We start from the raw sequence: 22331 nt of genomic DNA, 5'->3' as shown, positions 1-22331 counted from the left end.
TAGAAGAATACTAGAAGAATAGTCTTCTAATAGTTCCTCTTTGCTAAACTCTGTGACATTGACTTGAGGATTTCAAAGCATGCAATGTAAGTATCACTGACATTCTTCACTCTTAAAGCATGGCGGCTACTGCACATAGATAAAGCTGTTCCATTCATTCCAAAAAATTAAATAATGGAAAAAAAACTATTAAAGGGACATTTAGAATAGACACAAATGTGTGATTAATAGCGATTACATATTTTAATCGTTTGACAACACTATTCAAAATAATAAACAGCTTTACTGGGCCAAGGAGCCAAGTAGATAGATGTGAATGTATGCCTGAACTGGATTCCAGATTCAATTCATACCATACAGCTTCATTACAGTTCAGTTCATAGTCCCAACTGAAATAAATCTTATGTGGGATTCATTTTAAGGGAAAGACTTAAATACATACATTCTTGACTGAAAATATGCCTTAAATTTTACAAATGTATTTATTTAAAATGACGCCTTTTTCCTGTTGGAAAACCTGAGACTTGTAATCTGTAGCAAAAGTACTGTGGCTCTTAACAGCAGAATGACCACGCTACTCTCTGAATGTGAATCCCCATGTCTCCACCTGTCATGATTCTCTCAATCTGACAGCCTGCCCAGGGTTATTCTTTCCTGCTGGACTGGTTTGGCATAAGTTACGAGCATATACTCACATACAGTATATATATTCTGCAGCTTTAACACGCACACTGCAATGCCTGACCGGATAAATGGGGAAAATTAAGCATTGGGCATGCAAGCTATTACCAAGCTTCATCCTCACAAATTACTATGCAGGACACATACAGCCGGATTACTGACCAGACTCTATGATGTAAACATGAGCAATCCACCCAGCATGTGGTCTGTCTAAATATGTGTGAAGTTATGTTAGCAAGTTATTAAGCAATATATGGAGCCATATACAACATAAGTGAGAACAGCCCTTTGCAATATCTTGCAATAACATGCACTTAAATGCGGATTTATTCAAACTTGTATCAGCTTAACAACTGCATTATTTCTAAGATGACAAGTAGAATATTTCCTCTTATAAACAGTCGAAAACAAATACTTCAAAAAGACTATATTAAAAATACAGACCTCAAAGTAGAAACTCAATTCAACCAAAGTGAATACACCTGTGATCACTAACACACTAGTGGTTTCCAATTAGCCTAATTTCATGACCATAGTTATTAAACGACATATGAACACCAGAACTTTCTTATTTTTGGACCTATGGGCAGTGTCTATCTGCATGCCTGTTCAGCGCTCAGGAAGGGCTATATGGGATGGATTTGAATTGCGACCATTTACAAAGACAGTGGGCAGTCTGAGTTGCAGTAATAGTTAGTATTTTCCCCACTACAATTTTGATATGGAGCAATCATTATTGTTTTAGGCTGTACAGACAGTTGGACATTAGGGGCCTGATTTACTAACAGGATTGCGCCCATTTCTGGCGTAAAATAGCGGTCGTAAACATAAAACGGTATTTACTAAGGGGCCGCAGCGCATATTAACGCCTGTGGGTGTGAACAGGGTTGGGCACGGAAACGTGGGTGGAAACCTGGGTGGAACGTGTGCATGGAGCGCAATTTAATGGGAGGAGAGAAGGTAAGTGCGCCTAATGATGTATTGCGTGGTATTTACTAAAACTGCCTGTCGAGCGCACGTCTCAATTTGCGGGATATTGATATTGATATCCATTGAGTCTGAAAACGTTGATATTGCACCAGTTATAAGAGCAAGGCGAAGATATATACAGAGACAGCGCAGAGAAATTATTTTTTCAACTGGTATAACACCTTTTCAGTTAAGCGATCCACAAATCATTAGAAGGTACAGGTTAACCAGCCACGCAATACTTCTGAACCAGATCAGAGACATCGAAGCCTCCAACCGGAGATCACATTCCATTCCATCAGTTGTTAAACTCATGACAACATTACAAATTTTGGCATCGGATCATTTCAAACAGTTATAGCATCAGCAGTTGTCATATCTCAGCCTTCACTCAGCCAAATATTCACCCAGGTACTCGACGCATTGCTACGGTGCGCTGGTCAATACAGTTCCCCACTGCCTTAGCTGAAATTAAAGACATCAAACAGGACTTTTTTTGAAATCGCAAACTTTCCGAACGTAATTGGAACCATTGCTTGCACCCACATGCAAACAGTCCCACCTTCAATCCACGAACACGTTTACCGAAACAGAAAGCACACATATTCAATGAATGTCCAGGTCATATGTGATGCCAACATGACCATTACTTACGTGGTAGTGGTCTGTCCATGACAGTTTTATCTTCCGGAATAGTGCCATCTATTCATGATTGAGCAACGGTGATTTTGGAGAGGCCTGACTACTTGGTAAATGTATTTGTTTCAGTGGGGATATATTGTAGTGAACCCATGTCCCAGAACGTATTAATCTCGCCATGTACACACCTAAATTGTTATAATAGACAGTTTATGCATTAATGCCACCAATAGCATATTATTTATAATCGTGTTCTTTTAAACATCTTGCTGAAGTTGATGGCGGGCAAAACAACAATATAACCCATTGAATCAGGTTCAATGATTGAGCAAACGTGAACCAATATATCTATCTCCTCTCCGCTGAACCTTAGTTTTTTCTTCCTCGAATCTCCATGGTGGGCAGTAACTTGCAGGCAATTTCCCCCGTCTTTTAACGGTGCGCTAAATAATGAGTGCCCAGGATCTGGCTTGATAAATATCACGGAAAATGCAGGCGTTAATGTGCGCCTGGCAAAGGCGCAGATCAAGCTGCGTTCGCAAATCAATGTTAGTAAATCAGGTCCTTTAAAGGCTGGAGTAAGCAAACAGTGCCCAGCACAGATGTGTTTTGATAAATACCACGGAAAATGTGCAAAAACACCGTGCGTTAATTTGCGAACGCAGATTAAGCAGCGCTCGCATATTAGTAAATCAGGCCCTAGGTCTTCTGCCTCAACTTGAAATAATTTGTATACATCACCTCGTTTTCGAGTCATCTATACTTTATCAAATATTCATGTCATCTGACCACGGCAAAACAATATAAGGTTCAGGTGCTTTATAAGGTGCCGGTTTTTCAGTTTTTCAGGTTTTTCATGTGCAAGCTTGCAAGATTAGATTAGCCTGAACATAAATATCTCCTGGGCTAGACATGTGGAAATAAACTATAGCCTAATATGTTTAGCTTGATAACGTATGTAGCGTTACAGCAACATTACTTCTAATTCAGTGGCGGCATTCTGCCATTGTTGAAAGCATAGGGGAAACACTGTATGACGCAAATCAAATTGCATTACTTTTTCAGGCCTGGAAAAATTAGATTTTAAAATCCCATGAGTTGTATAGGATTTACATGACAGTGGGTAACCTGGGCCACAGTGACGGCATAGTCTCAACAGGGTAGCACAGAAGTGGGAGTCTGATGATATGGGGCTACATGAGTGCAAAAGGTGTTGGGGAGATGACATTTAGAGATGGCACCAAGAATGTCTGTGGATTTACCAAAATACTGTCTGACAAGATTACTCCCAGTCTCCAGAAGCTTGGCAGAAGAGCAAAGCACACTGCCAAAATCACGCAAAAAAATGACCTGGCCTGACCAATGTCGCCTGACTTGAATCCTATAGAGCACCTTTGGGGTACTTTAAGGAGCAATACTCTAATGGCTCTAGAGCAGCTTCAAAAATGTCTCTGAAAAATGCCGAAAAGGAGTCTGTCATCAAAAAAATAGGTGGACATATAAAATATTGAAAAACTAAAACTTTTGAATTATTGAAACATAATGCAAGGTGTACTGGCTTTTGTTGCATTGGGTTTATACTGCAGGGCCTACAGTTTTTAATATACTAACTGTATTGTACTGTATAGTACGGCAATAACTGTGGATAATAGACAAATGCAGCATTAAAAAAAATGTGTTAACTACTGCCCCTAAATTCTTTAGTATCTCTACATTCTGGAGTAATTTAACACAAGTTTGCAGGGTCATTCTCCACATTCCAGTTTGTCTTACAAAAGCAGACCGGCGGCCAGAGTACTGTGTTAGCCAAATCTTGAGAGGTCATATCACAGCAACTATGTTCTCTTGAGATGAAAACAATGGAGCTTGTCGAAACAGAAATCAATCAAACTGCCGTTTACAATTTCCATCAGAGCAAGAAGACAGGGGAAGCAAGGGAATTATCAGTTTTCTGGCATTAGAAACAAACTAAAAATGATCCTCCAACACACTTATTACATGTGGAGTTATCTCTCTCTTTTTCTCTTTTCTCCCTCTCTCTCGCTCACACAGACAAACAGACACACAGACACAGACACAGACACAGACACAGACACAGACACAGACACAGACAGACACACACACACACACACACACACACACACACACACACACACACAGAATAATCACTTCTACCTGGCAGACTATCATTCGAAGAAGCAATTGCACCAAGCCAAATCAGATCACGCCCAAGAATCTGAACGCACATAAAGTGAGATGTTCACTGATTTCACTGACTGTTTTCACAATATTCCCGTTAGGGCTAGACTGTCAAAAATCAGAGACTCATTCATTTCAATCCAGAGTTGTCGCTCTGCAGTGACCTTGCCAATCACCACGATGTAACTAACATCAAACAGCAAAGGAGATCAAAGTTTGGCCCAGATAGCTTGCAGTAGCAAAAACTGAATCAAATGCACGTTAGAAACCATATAAAGCATATAAATAATCCTATCCTTGCTCATCTACGTCCTGACATTAAGCCTACTTTTAGGACGTTTTTAATGATTTCATAAAATTAACAACATGTATTCTTTCTCTTATGTTCTCATTGTAATGTGACTGGTATCGGCTGATCAGTTGGCCGATTGATCTTCAGGACTCAGAAGGCTAGGAAAAAGAGACACAGACCATATGTTCCATAACATGCAACAGAATATTGATTTCTCTGCCACTCATTCAAAGCAGACCTATTACTGCAGATCTGATTCGGTGTTGTGTCTACCTTTCAGCCTGCACTCAGGAATAAAAGAGACCATAGAGAAAGACATTCTGGGCCTTCAAAAGTTATACAGTTTGCAAGAGATGACCGGAGTGGCCAAAAGTCAGGGACACTGTGGGAGAAAGCACTGACTAAGCAAAACAACATTCAGGATGTCTGTCCAGTCGCACAGTGTGATTCTATCAGGAGCTAAAGAAATGCTAATCTTGTTAAAGTAAGCATGCAATAATTACTGGTTGTGTAACTACTTTTTACTTTACATTTGCAAAGCACTGTCAGTCTCACTTAGTTGAACACATGCTGTCAAAACTTTGCCCCCAATTTTTTCCGGAATAACAGACAAATGTCGAACTCTGCGGTTGTCAGTTGAGAAAAATGGAGTAGAGTCACTAAGGCAATCTTGTTCTTGAGAGCCAGGGGTTAGATAACCGTCCTTTAACTGATGACCTCCACACTGCTCCTCAATCACACATGTTTTTCTTGGCCAATGCCGGGGAGACCTTTTTTTTCTGGAGGCGAAAAAAGCCCACCCCCTGCTTTCTCACTCTCCGCAATACATGGCCTCTGACGAATACATTCCTACAGGCCTCGGAAGAGCTGGGGAAAAAGATTCCATTTCTTTTCCCCTCAAGTTCATGTTTTTGCCAGCAAAGATGTTTATTTGTCACACGCTAAGATTTATAATTGAGTCTAATGGATGGATATGAGAGCTCCCACTTATCGCTCTCAATTCTTGCAGAAAAAACGAAGATGGATGTATGCGCGCTATTCAGTCCCGTGGTTACAGTTAGAAGAAAGATGCACAGCTGCAGAAACAAACAAACAGAAGAAATAGCGAGGCCCAGTGGAGCGCCGTTTTGCATTCATTCCCACAACATTTCCCCTTTTTTACGCCAACAGCTATCCAAATTTACGGGCTGACAAGACTAATTAATGTGGGGTGTCTATTGTTAAAACAATGTACACTGATGAAAACACAGCTCTGTCCTATCAGCGTTTCACACACAGCAATTAAGAGGTTGCATAAGCTAGGAAGCCAGTTTCCGAAAAAGCCGCAGTCAAAGACATCGTGTCTGATAATTAGAAAACTACAAAATGAGATTAACACGGCTCCCCATAACGTCCATTGACGGCTCTGTTTACTTATCTTGCTGGTCTGTGCTACCTGTAACCCAATTTTAACAGGAGAAGGATAACAATGAAATCCAATCAAAAAAACTATTTAATGTGATCTGAGGCTGTTATGAATAACTGCCAAAAATATGGAGCCTCATATTAACTAATGTGGCTTGCACACCAACACTGAAGGCAAAATGTGCCTATGAGCCGACATTTGGCCAAAGTGATCTCTGACATCCTTTCTTCTCAAACCAGAGGTAAATACGAGTGTAACTTGACCTTACAAATGTCAATCAGGGGCCTAATCTTTCTTTACACTTGAGGGGGAAAACAAATGAGATTTTATTTGACTTCAGCCGATTGCTACTGAGCAGCCAAGAGCCATGATTTATTGCTCTATGTGACAATGCTATTAGCCTCCGTCCTGTAAATGAAATAAGGCTTTGTCAAACCTGCGATTATTATTCTGTTGGCAGGTACATGAAGTGCTCCGACATGTTGAGGTGAGACAAGATTTACTCACAGAAGTTAAGGCTTAGAGAAATATCACAACCCGATCTATACAATGTCACTCTTTTTAATCAGCTGCTTATTTATGATAGCTTTCTTAAAGATGGACCACAATCTGCTGTGCTTCAGCTGTAGTTTATAGAGCTGGATATGAAAGCATTATTTATAGCTAAAGGTGTTGTATTTCAAGACTTACTTGAAATACAAATTCTGGGGCTCAAAAATCTCAATCTATTGGAGGCAAGCAGTGTCTACTTCAGTGGTACAATCTCAATTCTTCCATATGACAGTTCTCAGCAATGCAAATAACCTCATCAAATGTGATAGCCTCAGAGAGGGAGAAAGAGAGAATTAGAGCTCAGAGAACTGGGATGATTGTAGTGCATTAATCAACAGGGCTTTGACAGTTACCTGTGGAATTTTCAGCCTTTACAGAGAGAGATAGATGTTCATCTGAATGTATTTTGTTCGGCTGAAACAAAAAGCAACTTGGCTAATTATGTATTTCACGAGAGAATGACTCTCTTACATCAGAGTTTGAGTACAAGCTCTGACACTTAGGACCAACTAAATAGGACTGACTGCAGAGGTATGTTACCCCAAAAAGGTATTTTCATTAAAGGCACCCAGTGCAACTTTCGAGGCTTAAAAATAAACATTCAATTTCTAGTCTTTTTTACATGTAGTAAGTTTCAATAACTCCATACCATTACATACCGACATTCAAGCAGCAAAGATGAGACGTCGTTGTGTTGTGAGAACTGATAGAAAATCGATAACAACAACAATCGCCGCCATTTTCTTTATTTTTTTTAACCTGCAATAAATAAAGCAGGCTTCCAGTCAATGGAAAAATGGCTTCTCCCCACCTGCGATTGTTGTTGTTTACGATTTTCTATCAATTCTCACCACACAACGACGTCTCATCTTTGCTCCTTGAATGTCGATATGTAATGGTATGGAGTTATTGAAACTTACTACGTGTAAAAAAGACTAGAAATTGAATGTTTATTTTTCATTGAATGTTTACATAAAGTTGCACTGGGTGCCTTTAACTAAAAAGTCAGTATTAAGAAGAGTTTGCAAACATGCATTTACAACCAGCACATTTTACATCAAAGCCACCAGAGTTAGCCAAGTCTTAGATCTACAGATCCATATGAAATTATGTAACAACAGCAAATACTACACAGTGCACCTCAGAAGTTTCCGCAAACATCTCTAAATGCTAAAGATGTAGAAGTGGCTAGCTGTCTCATATGCTAAATGCTAATTTATGCTAATAGCCACAGCATAAGGTAAAGCAGGTCTTAAATGGGCAGGTATGACTGAAGAACAAGCATTGATTCCTTGGAGTACTTCCTTTGATTTTCAGTAATTCAGTGTTAAAAGAAAGCTTTCCATTTCAAGAGTGCTAAAATTCAACATGAAAGCTTTAGCATGAGATAGCATATGGTTATCTTCCTTCCTTTCTCTTTTGTTTAACGCAAGTGTCTAGGGAAAAATGGTGTCCTTTAAAGGCCAAAGTTGTGTATGGGGTGATGGCTATCTTTAAAAGAAGAGCTTCTTGTGCTGGAAACGAAATGAAGTCATCTAAATGCATTCAGGCTCTGACGCAGCACACTTTCAAATGGGGTGGCCCCTCCGCTGGTTTACAGAAATGTCGACCATGTCAGAATGATCAATAACCCCATTAAGAGGAGCCCAAGGAACTACAAAAGGACCATGGGATGCCAGGCCTTGTGCATGTATGGAGATTGTGAGAATGATATAGTAAGAGAATTTCACATCCCTGACTGGACCCAATTACCCACCGCTTGAGCGATGTTTAAGTGATCCCGCAGCACTGTATATTGAGGTTAGCGGCATGACTGACTGCAAACATTTATATTAGAAGAGGGGCTGAGAGATAAATTATATTACTGCAGGGGCTGGTTCGTTTAGAAATCCTTCCCCCTATGGATTTCTTCATGATTTGACACTCAATTATGAATGTTCCAAAAGGGTGGCGATTCTGGTCTATTTAATTATCTCTGTGTGGTCCGTACAAATACAGTTCACTGATTGATAATAAGTGTAATACACGCATATGTTGTAGTGGTGGTAGGGAGAAAGAGAACATATAGAACATATACAGTCTGTGAGTTTTCGTGAGCTTTCATGCACTATGCCTTGATAAAACCTCTTTTGCACTGCCACTGGAAGAGGATGAAATTATAGAAAAATTCATAAGGAAATGAATTCAAAATGAATGACTTGATACACAGATCGATCAATTTGTACAACAATATATCTGCTATTGCCCATGAACATGTCTTTACTAAATCAATAATGAGACTGAGGGTGGCATCTGCGCCTAGGGTACACAGCTGTCTGATGTTTTGCCTGGTGCGTCAAATCCAAATCAGTAGATATGGTGAAAGGACGGACTCCGCACACAAAGGCTGACGCTAAGATGATGTATTCAACTGGAACTTATTTACAGAGAAGGAGTGTAAGGAGTTTGAAAAGCGTCACCAAATGTGCAAACAGCTCTTACAGGTGTGACACGAGATCTACTATAAATCTTGTGCTGGATTCATACAGGTAGACAGGTAATCATAGCCTTGACACAGAACAATTCAGGGTCTGTTAGTACAAATCTAAGGATCGACAGGCCTGAGTCATATAATGGTTCTTGAACAGTTATTTGTAAAGATTTCCTCTTTGAAGTCAGTGGTGGGATTCAGTTTGATACATCATCTTTTTAGCATCAGCCTTTGTGTGTGGAAATCTGTCCTTTCACCTAAATCAATAATTGTCGTGTAGAGTCTCCCCTTTTTCATCGAGTCAAGCTCCATCTATGACAAATGTTGACAGCTGGAGATATAAGATGTATCTGTATGTGGGTGTAATATGTCAGTGTGTGTGTGTGTGTGTGTGTGTGTGTGTGTGTGTGTGTGTCTGTCTGTCTGTCTGTCTGTCTGTCTGTCTGTCTGTCTGTCTGTCTGTCTGTCTGTCTGTCTGTCTGTCTGTCTGTCTGTCTGTCTGTCTGTCTGTCTGTCTGTCTGTCTGTCTGTCTGTCTGTCTGTCTGTCTGTCTGTCTGTCTGTCTGTCTGTCTGCTGATGCATACAGAACTTGTGAATCATGTACACTGGTCCCATTCTGTGCACATTCTGGGATGACGCTAGGGCTATTAAATGTTCTGCTTTAGCCATAGATTTCATTTGAGCAATGGCATCTTTTCCAAAAGCTCCCCTTCTTGAAGGAAATACGAATCAAAAAGCAACAGGCTTTGATGTATGTATGTATGTATGTATGTATGTGTGTGTGTGTGGTGGTGTTGGTGGTGGTTGCTGTATCTCCAGGAATCAGCCTGTAGTCTTTTTTTTGGTAATTATCCAAGCCAAGCCCCATGCATTTCTGCTGCTTATCTCCTAGTTTCCTCAGGGGTCGGGAGCGCCAAATCCAGAGGCCGGCAGGATTAGATTGATTTGTGCAGGAAGTAACAGTTCCTCATGGGAGACTGGATGAAAAGTCATGACCTCGAATACCTCAAGTATGTAAATGGAGAGACAGAGACAGAGAGAGAGAGAGATATTGGAGAAATAGAGAAAGAAACACAGACAGAGAGAGAGAGAGAGAGCGAGAGAAAAAAAAAAGAAAGAGAGTGTGTGTATGTGCTGGGAAGGAGACTCAGAGTTGACAAAGGCAGGGTGGTGGTGGTGGGGGGGTAGGGTTCTTGACAGCTCGGGAAAGGATTGCCGTCCTGGGCAACTTAGCATGTCTAAGAGGTTTCTGCTATGGCCTGTTAAGACAATGAGAGCAACAGCTGTGTCACTGACAGCGTAAAGCTTTTGCTTATTTATTTTGCAAGCATAATAGAAATGTGCTTCCATATGCATGGAAAGCCAAGAGGGCAAATAAAGAAAATGAAATGTCATAGAAAATGACAAAACAAGACTAGCTGCATATTTTTGGGTGTTTGGTCTCCTCACAACTGTCAAAATATCCTTTTGGTAAACACTAAAAGTAAATAAAGGAAATTCAAGACAATATCCCTTAGTTGAAATCCATTACTGCACCATTACATTTTGGAATCAGTTGTAGAAAATCGGCTCTTCTCAGTACGTCTTCTCAAATAAACAAAAATAAGATTACTGTCACTGGGAGTGCCAAGGCACAACTGCCAACACTGCATGAGAGAAAAAAAGAAGATTATGGCTCCTGATTTACTGTCATCTACCCAAATTATATATGGCAACTGGAAAGGAATAACAACATTAAAGCCAATTGGTAAACAAATAAACGGAGATGGCATTTTAAAACACTTCACAGCCCTTTTTAAAGACGTGTTAAACCTCGTTTAGGAAGCGCCATGGAGCAGTGCACTGGCATATTCACCCAGACTTGAATAACAGGCGTTGGGACGTTTGATCTTCTCGAGAATCCGTGGTTTTATGCAGTCGCTCCAAATCAAATCAGATTGATGTCGTAGAGCATGTGACCGGCTGACATTTTGTGCCTTTCTAGATAACTCGCTTGGGCCATTGTGACGACAGGCTGGCCGTTAATGGGCGGTTTATTAGCCAATGATCTAAATGAGCCGTGAGCTGAGGTTGTCTTATCGTGTGCGCACAGCCCAGGCATGAAAATAATTTTGAAATCTATCTGTCTCGAATGCCGCAACCCGGTCTGCTCTGAAAAGACAATGGCTGGACTAACCAGAGATGAATTCAGAGAGCCCTAAGTCAAATTAGTTATCCTCTGTATGAGACAGAGAGAGCGAGAGAGAGTGAGTTTTAGAATTTTCAAAACTCGGAAAAACACACAATATTGAATAAAAAAAAGATACGAAGAAATGCAAAAAATGGGAAATTCGCAATATGGTTAAGGGATCCACCCCAAATTATCATCCTCAATTGTACACAAAGCACCCCTGACACACCATGTCTGCTCAAATGATTCAAGGTTTTTAATTGCCTTATGAATCAATTAAATTACGCTATCTCACTTAAATTGAGAAAACGAATACAATGTCTTCACTAGATATATGTTCAACCTTGTTTTTTCAGCTAACATAGAATGCAGACTATTCCTCTCCCGCATTACCATTGGGCCTTCCAGTACTTTTATTCTGTTCAATAGCGTTGTCTGATTTCCCACGTTTTCTGGGACAACGTGCATGAGGTGACCCGTTTCGCCACCACCAAAACATTTCATGACGTTTGTTGTTGCATAAACAACATAGTTTAAGTTAACAACATTTATATTTAGCGTCAGATCGAATTCATCTTTGTTATGCCTTTATAAACCCTGAATTGCCTTAAAGACATTACATGTTTTAAAAGTGGAGATTTACTAGCAATCGGAATCTTTTTGATCGACAATACTAATTTACCATAGCGTTTGTACCAAAACCTCATCTTTAATAAATGAGGTTGAGGTGAAAACACCTGTTAATCACTATTCCTCTTTCAACGTTTGCGATGTCAATCGTTCTCAAAATCAGAACAATCGCTTTATTCATGCAGGCCGCTGACTAAATATTATCACGCCCTATAATTTCTCGTACAACCAAACTAAAATCTTTCACGCTGGCAGTCGAAGTGAGTTTAATCGCATGTTACTACGCAAGTTGTTTGAATCTCCCCATACATGGGACAGCCATACTTCCAGCACAATGCTGGAAGCATACATCCTGATAAACTACTTCAACTGCGCTATGTGCTATTTTCACTACACCAAGCAAAAAAGCACTAATTAAACATTTAATTTAAACATGGAAAAGTTAGAAAAGATAGAACACTCGTACTACAACGGAAGCCACTGCTCCAAAATAACTCACAACGCTTGGCTTTGCCTACTCGCTCAGTCCATTTGCACAGAGAGAGAGAGAGAGAGTGAGAGAAAGAGAGAGAGTGAGAGAGGAAGAGAGAGAGTGAGAGAGGAAGAGAGAGTGTGTGAGAGAGAGAGGGGAGAGCGAAAGAGAGAGAGACTCTAATGCCTTCAGTATCTTGAAAAGATAAATTGGATAACAAGAAAAGAAAGAAAGGTGCATCCAGGCAAAGACGGCTTTGATGTTTACTTTTTCTTAACGATAATCTTACTGTCTAGACATGTATTATCAAAAAAAAAAAACAAGATCTCAAAGTACTTTTTTTAAATGTACAGACTATTTGAAATCATTAAAAAAATAAGGCAAACATTTTTTTTAGATGGAAGTAGTCCGCTCTGATGCAACAGAACCTCTGCACTGGTAAACTACTGCTGCATAAAACATGTCTTCAGTAATCGGAGCAAGAGCAACCTTGTCGCTCCTCTTCCTCGCCCTTGCCACAACCTTCCTCCCAGAGAAAGGCACACACACAGAGCATTGCCTCGACTGGGGAGCTGAGCGGACACCCGTTCAGAGCTACGTCCAAATCCCATGCCCATTCATCACATGCTCTGTGTGTGTGTGTGTGTGTGTGTGTTTGTGTGTGTGTGTGTGTCCCGATACGGTTTCTTCCCCCCTCTGTAAATTAGTCTGTCATGAGCCTGGGTGTCTCGGGCCTTAAATAAACACCCACATATGCTGTTTATACAACTTCAAGAAACACAGAATCCACCACGCGCTGATGGGGAAAACACAAGAGGAACATTGCTCAGGCTCTACGAGTCTCACGGAAAGGGGAACGATGCCTCCCACCTCACCTGCGCACCCCCACCCCCCAACCAAAAACCAGATCGCTCAGCAGTCAGGGCTTCTGCCCTTTAGCTTGTCTGCTATGTCAGATGAGTAACTACACACTACATGCCATATTTGTTTTATCCAGCATAATCACTTTTTTATTAATGATACAATTCACTGCACATTCATAATGAATAATAAACGTTGCGGGGTGATGTTGTAAAACTACGCCTGAGGTCATATAGTGTACAGCACAGTAGTGCTTACAACATAGATCTGAAATTACCTATTCAATGAAACTGGAACAGATTTTTAGAAACCGTTGATCCATATGTTGGATGTTTTAATGTCACTACTGAAAGGGTACAGTTCAGCACAACTCAAAAGCTACGGATTCACTCTAGAACAATATTAATGCCGGCCTTTGAAACTGTTGCTTTTCAAACCTATTATGTTGAGAAAGGTTATGTGACTTGGTGATATCAACCAAATGAGAAATACTTTCTTATCAAGACCTACTGCAGGCTATTTTCAATTCTGCATAATCCTAAATTATGATGGCATTATGAAAGGCCATCAAAAGAAAGAAAGAAAGAAAAGTTTTGTTTGGCAAGCCTTGAAATGCTGCGCTGTACCTGACATTCTGAAGGGTAGTTTGATTATTCATTTGCTGTATATGAGAATTTAGTTGGATCGTCTGTTCAACCAGAACCAACACCTAAAATAGCCAGGAAGTCAGTCTATTCAAACAAAACACATAGATAACATGCTTTAGGTGTGTACTGGATTTCCGATGGTGGGCTTTCTGTGTGGTTAAGACAAGGTCATGTGACATTGATGGACGGGGCACAGCTGTCCAGGCCTCATTTACACCCCGGACTTGCTGAGTCTCATCATCGGCGTAGCGGTCTCCGGAGGAAAAAAGGACATATTGACACTGAGTGTCACCTTGTTGAGCAAACGCCCGTGAGCTGTGCGCCAACGCTTGGACAGCATGTAGGGGCGGGAAAGGCTTTCTGCTGGCCTGGCTTGACAATATCACATGGATTTATCTGTGCAATTCCTGAGTGTGGGCAAATGTGCTTGTCTGTATATATTTATATGTGTGTGTGTGTGTGTGTGTGTGTGTGTGTGTTTGTCTGTATATGTGTGTGTGTGTGTGTGTGTGTGTGTGTGTGTGTCTGTGTTTGTCTGTGTGTGTCTGTGTGTCTGTGTGTGTGTGTGTGTTTGTCTGAGTGTGTGTGTGTGTGTGTGTGTCTGTGTCTGTGTGTGTGTCTGTGTTTGTCTGTGTGTGTCTGTATATGTGTGTGTCTGTGTGTGTGTGTCTGTGTGTGTGTGTGTCTGTGTGTGTGTGTGTGTGTGTGTGTGTGTGTGTGTGTGTGTGTGTGTGTGTGTGTGTGTGTGTGTGTGTAAAACAGAGAGACAGAAAGGGAGACAGAACGAGCAAGAGGGTTGGAAGAAGCAAGTGTGTAGGCACTAACATGGAGACATGTCTCTAGATCTGCGGTTGATTTATTTTTGTTATGCTTCCTTTGCCTATCTCGTGTCCCTCTCTCTGCCTGCGTGTGAATCCTTTCACGTACACAAACACACACCAATTGACACAAACAAGCACAATCACGAGCACTCACTCAATCTCTATTTGTGCTCTAAACATACCTAGTTATCTCCACCTCCGAGGCTCTTTATTGCACATTTATTTCATTAGCTCCGGCCAATGTCCTGTCATCAGGCGTGGCGTCCCTGGCAGAGGTCCGGGCAGAGGCCCGTGGGCAGCCTGCATCTGCTACCCTGATCACCCAGCCTCTCTGCCAATGCAGAGTTACTGGCAGTTCTGCGCCCACTCGATAAAATTCAATAAAATTGATCGGGGACTGGAATGAATGGGCCCAGGACCCAGAGAGGGATCACTTTCCTTCGCCCTGCCAGCGACAGCTGTGACACCGGCAGTCACCAGGTGTCCTCTTTCTCTTTCTCTTTCTCTATCTCTCTCTCTCTCTCCTAGTCTCTGTCCTTTCTTGCATTCTTTTTTCTCAATTTCTTCTCTTAAGGTTTTCTAGTTTGCTCTGATTTTCTGCGTACATTTCTGTCGTATTCCTCCCCCCTTTTGACCTCTTTCTCATTCTCAAAGTCTTTCATGGCCCTTCCTCTCTCACTCACTTTATCTGTCCATCACACAGATACTCAGACTCTCTCCATCCCCTTTGTGGAAACACTCCCCCCAACCCTGCAATGTCAAGACAGCATTGTAGTTGGCTTACTCTCTGTGGCATCTATGAGGTATAAGACCACTATCATGATACGTTGGCTTGACAGTGACCAGTGACAGTGACCAGGTTCACCTTTAAACCTCAGGGCCAGACAAAACCCGTCTCCACCCATCTTATCCACAAACATCTCTATGTAAGGGCTGAGCCATCACCTGGACGAGGAATTGAATGTAAATGACATCTCCACTTGGTCTCCATGGCTACCATGTGGAGAGACGACCTTTGGCAGTCCTTAGACAATTCTGCAGCAGAAACGTGTAATGAGGTCTCGGGCAATCCCGAAGCCTAATTTATTGGTAACCCTGAGAGATGTCTTCACCTGCGAGTGTCTCGTAGCAGTCATTGAATGGATCCAGATGAGAGACCCTGAACTGAACTCTGACCTCCACTGCAGGTAGAGGTCTCTAAGCCACACCCATAAGTTCTCTCACTTTACATTGGTGGTAACTACTCCTCTCTAAGCTGAAATGTTGGGTTTAAGTTCTTTTTTCAAGAGATTATTTCCTCATACTACATGTTGACGACGTAGAAATTAGACTAAAGACACTACACTGGGGCACTGGACGGTCTTTCTCCACCTCCCTGATGTTAAGGATAGAACTTGTTAGCTCAATCCGCCTCAGAAGCATTTCATCTGCACATCTAATGAAGAATATTCACACAAAACATCCTTTGTTTCTCAAGGAACTGAACATAACATAGCACTTCACTGAACCAGGAGTAAATCCCAGAGAGCTGATGCCATCCATGCCCATGTCCTTTCTGCTACTGGCTCAGGCTTGATGATCAAAGTAGTAATTTGAACTCTGACTATGATGCCATTATAACACACAATTAGCTAGTATTGCTTTACATTAGCCTAGCTTCGCATATGGGTTCAGTTTCGTGTTCGCCCTCCATATGCTTTCAAAGTTAATTATCAATGAGTTGAGGAGCTTGATTCTATAATAGTCTATCGTACTCTATTATAAAGCTAGCCCATATAATGACCCAGTTAGGATTAAAAAAACACCATCCCCCACAAGAATGTTCTTGCTACTGAGAAACAGCCCTTCAGTTTGTGGACCTTTGCTCAATCAGTAATGTGGGTTTCCTGTCATTAACTGGTCTTTTGAACCACATCTGTACTTACAGTAATACTGGAGTTGTGTGTAATTCTTTTTGATAGCTTTCTTCCCTCAGGTGTTGTTCTCATCGTTTGCTATGGATATTACATACATCTAACAATATGGTGTCAAGGAGTAGCACAAACCACGGGTTGTCATGCGTTGCGGATTTGAAAGGAACTAGCCTGCATGTTTGAGACTGTATAATTGGCTAGAATTAATCTTGTGTTTTTTTTTTCCTGTTTGTTTGTTTGTTTGTTTTCAAGAAAAAAGTACTCACAACTATTTAAAAGCAGGACATGTTTTCAGTGTAAATACTTTGCTCCAGAAAATGTTGAGGGATATCAATAATTCACAAACCAAACAGGCGCCCCAACTGCACATCAATGCACTGTAAATAATTCAACCTATAGGCAAAGACTGATTGCATGTAATTTCGATCGGGACGCGCATGGCCGTGCACAGTGGGGAGAAAAAGAAAAAAATAACAAGAGAGAAATGGAAAACAGGCCCACGGACCTCTACGCAGACATCTCTTCTTCATTTGATCTTCGCGGGGGGGTAGAGGGGGAGAGAGGGATGGACAGCCTACAAATAATTCATGGTTTGAAATTGTCGGAAAACCTTTGATGAAATTTGGGAAGATTTCGTCTTTTTTCAACCCTTTATATTTTTCTTAAAAATTAAGATGGTGGAGATTCATCCCACTCTTTCTTTTCCGTCTGTTCTGGTCTGTGTTTGAGGGCAATTATAGGGGAGACTCCCCTGCCACTTTCTACCCAGTGGACAGGCGTGAGAGGAGCTCGGACAGGGATTAGGAGTCCAATCGATGGCTTCAGAGAAAGAATGGAGGGTACTGGAGTCTTTATTCAAATGAGAATAATTGATTGGTCACCCTTTTGATTTGCATATAAATGAAACCCACTATATCAGCTAGACCACCTGTTTGAATTTGAAGTTCAAATCAATTTTTTGTTCACCATTTGACTAACCTCACCAACCCCCTTCCCCCGCCAGCCAAACCACCCACCCACTCACTACAACACTATCATGACACCTTTTACATTTGAAAATGTTAAAAGACCTACAGTCGCTTATCAGTCCGAACATATCACTTACAAAAGGATCTATTTATTGAAGTGAGCTTGTAATAGTGAGTAGAGTAAGCGACAGAGTAGCTTTTACACATCTCATTACGTGCCATTATCTCGCCCAACCAAGCAAGTTGTGATGTACCACTATGTTCCCCCCTGAGGAAAGTGAGGTGAATAGGCTGAATATTACCGCTGACAGAACTGTTTTAATTACCTTAACTCGGCCGCGCTGCCTGAAGGCTGAGCTATGTTAATTTAACCTTGAAGGAAGCGCTGTTGCGTTCATGTGACTGGCCTCTCTATAGCTGTCCATCACTCATGCTTCTCTCGGAAAGAGACGGGCGAAAACACTCACTCACACACACACACACACACACACGTGCAAACATAAGGACAGGCATGAGCTCCCGTGCATACACAAACAGCATGTAAACACGACCAACATCCAAATGTACACATCCGCATGCGGACGGACACACACACACATGCATGTCAATCGGGGTATTTGCAGCATAAACACATATACACATTCATACAAACATAAACACATACCCACACCCAAACACACACAGACACACAAGCACACACACACGCATGCACATGCACAAACACACACACACACACATGATCATAGCCGTGATTACCATGAAGCGACTAATGGGCGCTGTATGGATTTACGAGTGAGCTGTGACACCTCACAGATGGTGTGGATTAGGCAGGAGTGCCAGCAGAGGTGTCAGTTGAGACGACCCTGCCTCTAGTCGGCCTGCTGGGAGCTCCCCGTCGCCTTTCGCCAGCGTTCAGGCCAGATTAAGGCTCAACGTGTGAGCTCAGGCCCCAAAACAGATGACAGCAAATATAGTCCAACTCCAACAGATATACTTTAACTCTAAAGGCAACTGGTTCATTGTGAGAAAAAGATGTGGTCTCGCTTTCAGAGAGAGAAAAAAAAGACAGAGGGAGACAGAGAGAGAGAGAGTGAGTGAGACAGAGAAAGAGAAAGAGAGAAAGAGAGAGAGAGAGAGAGAGAGAGAGAGAGAATGATGAAGCCAGTAAGAGGAAATAGAGTTAGGAGAAAAGACTAACGCAGGGAGGAAGAGGAAGGGAGCAAAAAAAGAGGGATGGAGACAGACATAACGAAGGATAAACCATGTGGAAAAAAAAGGGAAAGTTGAGAAAGCTTAGCGTAGGGAGCGGTAAACAAAAGGAGCGAAAGAAACAGAGAAAGAGAGAGAGACAGATGAGAGAAAGAGAAGAAGAGAGACAGAGGGAAAAAAGAGCAACTGGAGAACCAGAGAAATAAAGAGGTTGAGCACAGCAAGACGGATGAGCACTCCCACGCTTGTATCTCATCTGACTCACGTTACAGGGTCGTAGGTTAAAAGCATGGCCATTCTAGTCTTTTCTCTCATAATGTCTGGAGGCTGGTCAGAATAGGCCTCATTAGTCCAGTGTTTTGTGCAAGCCAAAGCAGCCAAGTTGCTAACTTCCACGGGCTAACAACATTAAAGCCAGGCTACGCTCAGGGGTCTGTCTCTGCTTGGGCGTAATGATTAGCCTTGCACAAACATAATTCCCCTAACACCGTCTCTTCCACTTTCTGTCGCTATTCTGCAGGGCTATTCACTTCTTCTGGCACCAGTGGCATAGTGACCGACTCATTACTCGTCCAGCATACAGGGTAACAAGCTCCAGAAGTCTGTAAGACTGGATGGAAGAACAGCCATCTGTAAGCATTCTGTAGATGTGAAGTACTGAGCCTTCGTGTCGCATTAATCTGCCTCCAAGCATCTTCTCAGACATGCCAAGGTCTAAGGGCCGCACTGAAGGCCGCTTGAAAGGATGAATGTGCTATGCGTGTTTATCATCCAATGTATTGAGTTGTTACAGCTTTTCTCCTTCAAGTTACCTTCCACAGCTTTGGACACTAAGACATAAAAACTTTGCTGCCAATGATTCCTAAGTGTTTATTAACCGACACAGCAGTGCCCACTGCATGCCCATACATTCAGGGATGTGAATAATCGTATAAAATTAATGTTTTAGGAGGTAAGGTGACAATAGATTAGTCTGAAATGTCACAAAGAGTTCCATGACGAGAGTCAGTCCTTGAAATTCCCTAAGTATAAAGTTAACACCACCGAGAACCAATTCTAAAGTTTCTTTTATAAGGAACTTGTTTATGCCGACTGACTGCCCAAGGCCAGTGCAGATGAAAGCGATGCTCTTTCTTCCTCGCTGGAGCTCTTGGGGATCTCCTCATCCCCTCCCAAAACCCTCCTCATCGTCCCCCCCCTCCCCACCACCTCCCTCTCAGCCGTTCATCTCTGGCCAAATAGCGGCAGAAGTGACACAGCATTGGGCGCTCTGCACAGCACAGATAGATTTCCCTGGGGGTTCGAGCCTCCATGCTGACATTCCCAGCAGACGTCCTCTGCGCGTTCCGGTAATCATTATGTTTAAGCATGGTGGGGAAGGAGGGGGGTGTTGTGATATTATCAACACTAAACCAAAGCCTCACAGCGGCTGTAAATGCCTGTGATTCGTTCAAAGAGGCGTTGTCCCATGAAGATCACGCAGAGAGGGGACATCTTGCAAGATGGTGGCTATAGACTCACATGTTGCATCCCAGAAAAAAACACAAACGAAGGAGGCGCTTGAACGTGACGTAGACTCCTTTCTTTTTGCCGAGGCGCCACCCCACCACTCTTACGCCTCCTTAAGCTAATTCTCCGCGAGGAGAGGAAAAGGACGCAGATCAAATACAGCCACACCAGCACAAATAAGGAGGATGTGGCCACTGCTAAAGGGGTAGAAGAACATTGATTTTGCCAAAGGCATGGAAAAGCTCTATAAAAACCCGGCATGAAAAAGGCTGAAATGGGTTTTTAAAAATGTATTCATTGATTTCCCACTTCCCGAGGGGCATCATCCTGATATGTTTTTGCACTACATAGGGAGATTAAAAAGAACATAAACTAATTTTCTCTCTGATTAAATTAATCCCTGGCCCCCACAATGCCCCAAAAAAGCCTGTGTCAGCGTGTGAGTGCTGCCACAAGAAAGGACCCTCTACAAAATAATAAATAAACAAATAAATAAATAGAAAACCACTTTCCCATTATCTTAAGACAAACTAGTGTTTGCTGCACAGCATTATATTTCAGGGTTCTATTCAACCGGCATTTAAGAAGCTAACTCATCACATTTTTAAAGTCAGAAAACCCATTCACGTTAGAATCGCTCAGCAAGAAAACAATACTTTCTCTTCGAATTCGGCTTGCTGTCTAATACATGCGGTAGACTTTGGTGCTGTTCTGATGCTATAGGGCCAGTATCAGTGGCTTGTGACGGGGTGTCAGAGGTCTATTGTCTACCAGCATTTGCAGCAGCCACTGTTAAGACTCACCTGATTGATGTGCTTCAGTTTATCGATGATCTGATTTATGACCGGGTCCAATCCTTTCACTTTGACTTCGGGATTTACTGTCTGAGCCTTAATCCCATTGCCCACCACGCGAAGAGTATAGCTGTGGGAATTCAGAGGGAAAGAGAACAACAGAACAAAGTCAGTGCCTGAAACGGAGAGGCAGAGAGAGAGAGAGAGAGAGAGAGAGAGAGAGAGAGAGAGAGAGAGAGAGAGAGAGAGAGAAAGAGACGAGAGAAGAGAGAAGACAAAAAACAAGTGGGTACTTGGATTTGAATCCAATTTGGGCACATTGTGTCAGGTCTGTGGAGCTACCTCAGATGAACCAGGGGGAGATTTAGAAGCTTGCCACTGACTTCGACAAGCAACAAGCCTGCAGAGCAAGGTCTGGAGTAGTGCAACAATAACTCAAGCTCCCTATAAAACAATAGGGCTCCCCAAAGAGGGAGAGATTAGTTTATGGGCAACTGGAGATGGATGTGCACAGTTACAAGATTGAAAAGCTGACATTTGCGGAGAGTGTTATATGATGTTTAAAACCAAATTTCGCATTTTTACACAAATGGTAGGCAAGTCCCTTCAGAGAAGACAGGCAACTGACAAATTAAAGAACAGATGAAAAAATATGCCTTCAATTTCCTTTGTCGTGAGTCTGGATTGATGTGCACAGAAACTAGAGCTTTCAGTCACAGGATAGTGAATAGCAAAACGTGGACTTTTTTCAATGTCTGATGTAAAAACGGTAGCACTAGAAACACAACCTTGCTACTGCAGCTATACAAAACATGAAGCATTATGTGAACACAGGTTCCAATGCAGAACTACCAAGATGTTTCTCATAAAAAAAAAATGCCTTTTTTTTATCTCTCTACATTGTTCCCAGGTTCCTATCCCCCCTTGCTGAAACCTCAGGTCCTGTTTAGATCTCAGCAGATAGGATAAACTGTGGCTCAGTGTATGCAGAGGCACAGGGACCCCCTACCCCCCACCCTGCCACGCTCCCAACCCCCACACCCTTCTTCTGTTCCAGGAGAAAGCTCTCCTCTGAAGGCACCTGAGCACCTGCTTTGATTTCTGCTTAGGACTTTAAGAGAAGACTCAG

At 42.0% G+C, this 22331-nt stretch overlaps 1 protein-coding gene across 1 annotated transcript in view; it reads right to left on the bottom strand.

Annotated features, from left to right (window-relative positions):
- gpc5a (glypican 5a) overlaps nt 1-22331 on the bottom strand; it is a gene marked incomplete at its 5' end in the record, with an annotated part of 131149 nt that overhangs the window by 39739 nt on the left and 69079 nt on the right. Inside the window, one exon of the mRNA XM_080834992.1 lies at nt 21212-21332. Within this exon, the coding sequence (XP_080691118.1) occupies nt 21212-21332 (121 nt within the window). The remainder of the gene's footprint in view (nt 1-21211; nt 21333-22331) is intronic.

Source organism: Sprattus sprattus (genome assembly GCF_963457725.1).
Source record: "Sprattus sprattus genome assembly, chromosome: 3".
Classification (NCBI taxonomy): Eukaryota; Metazoa; Chordata; class Actinopteri; order Clupeiformes; family Clupeidae; genus Sprattus; species Sprattus sprattus.
This window is presented reverse-complemented; position numbering and strand designations above follow the sequence as displayed.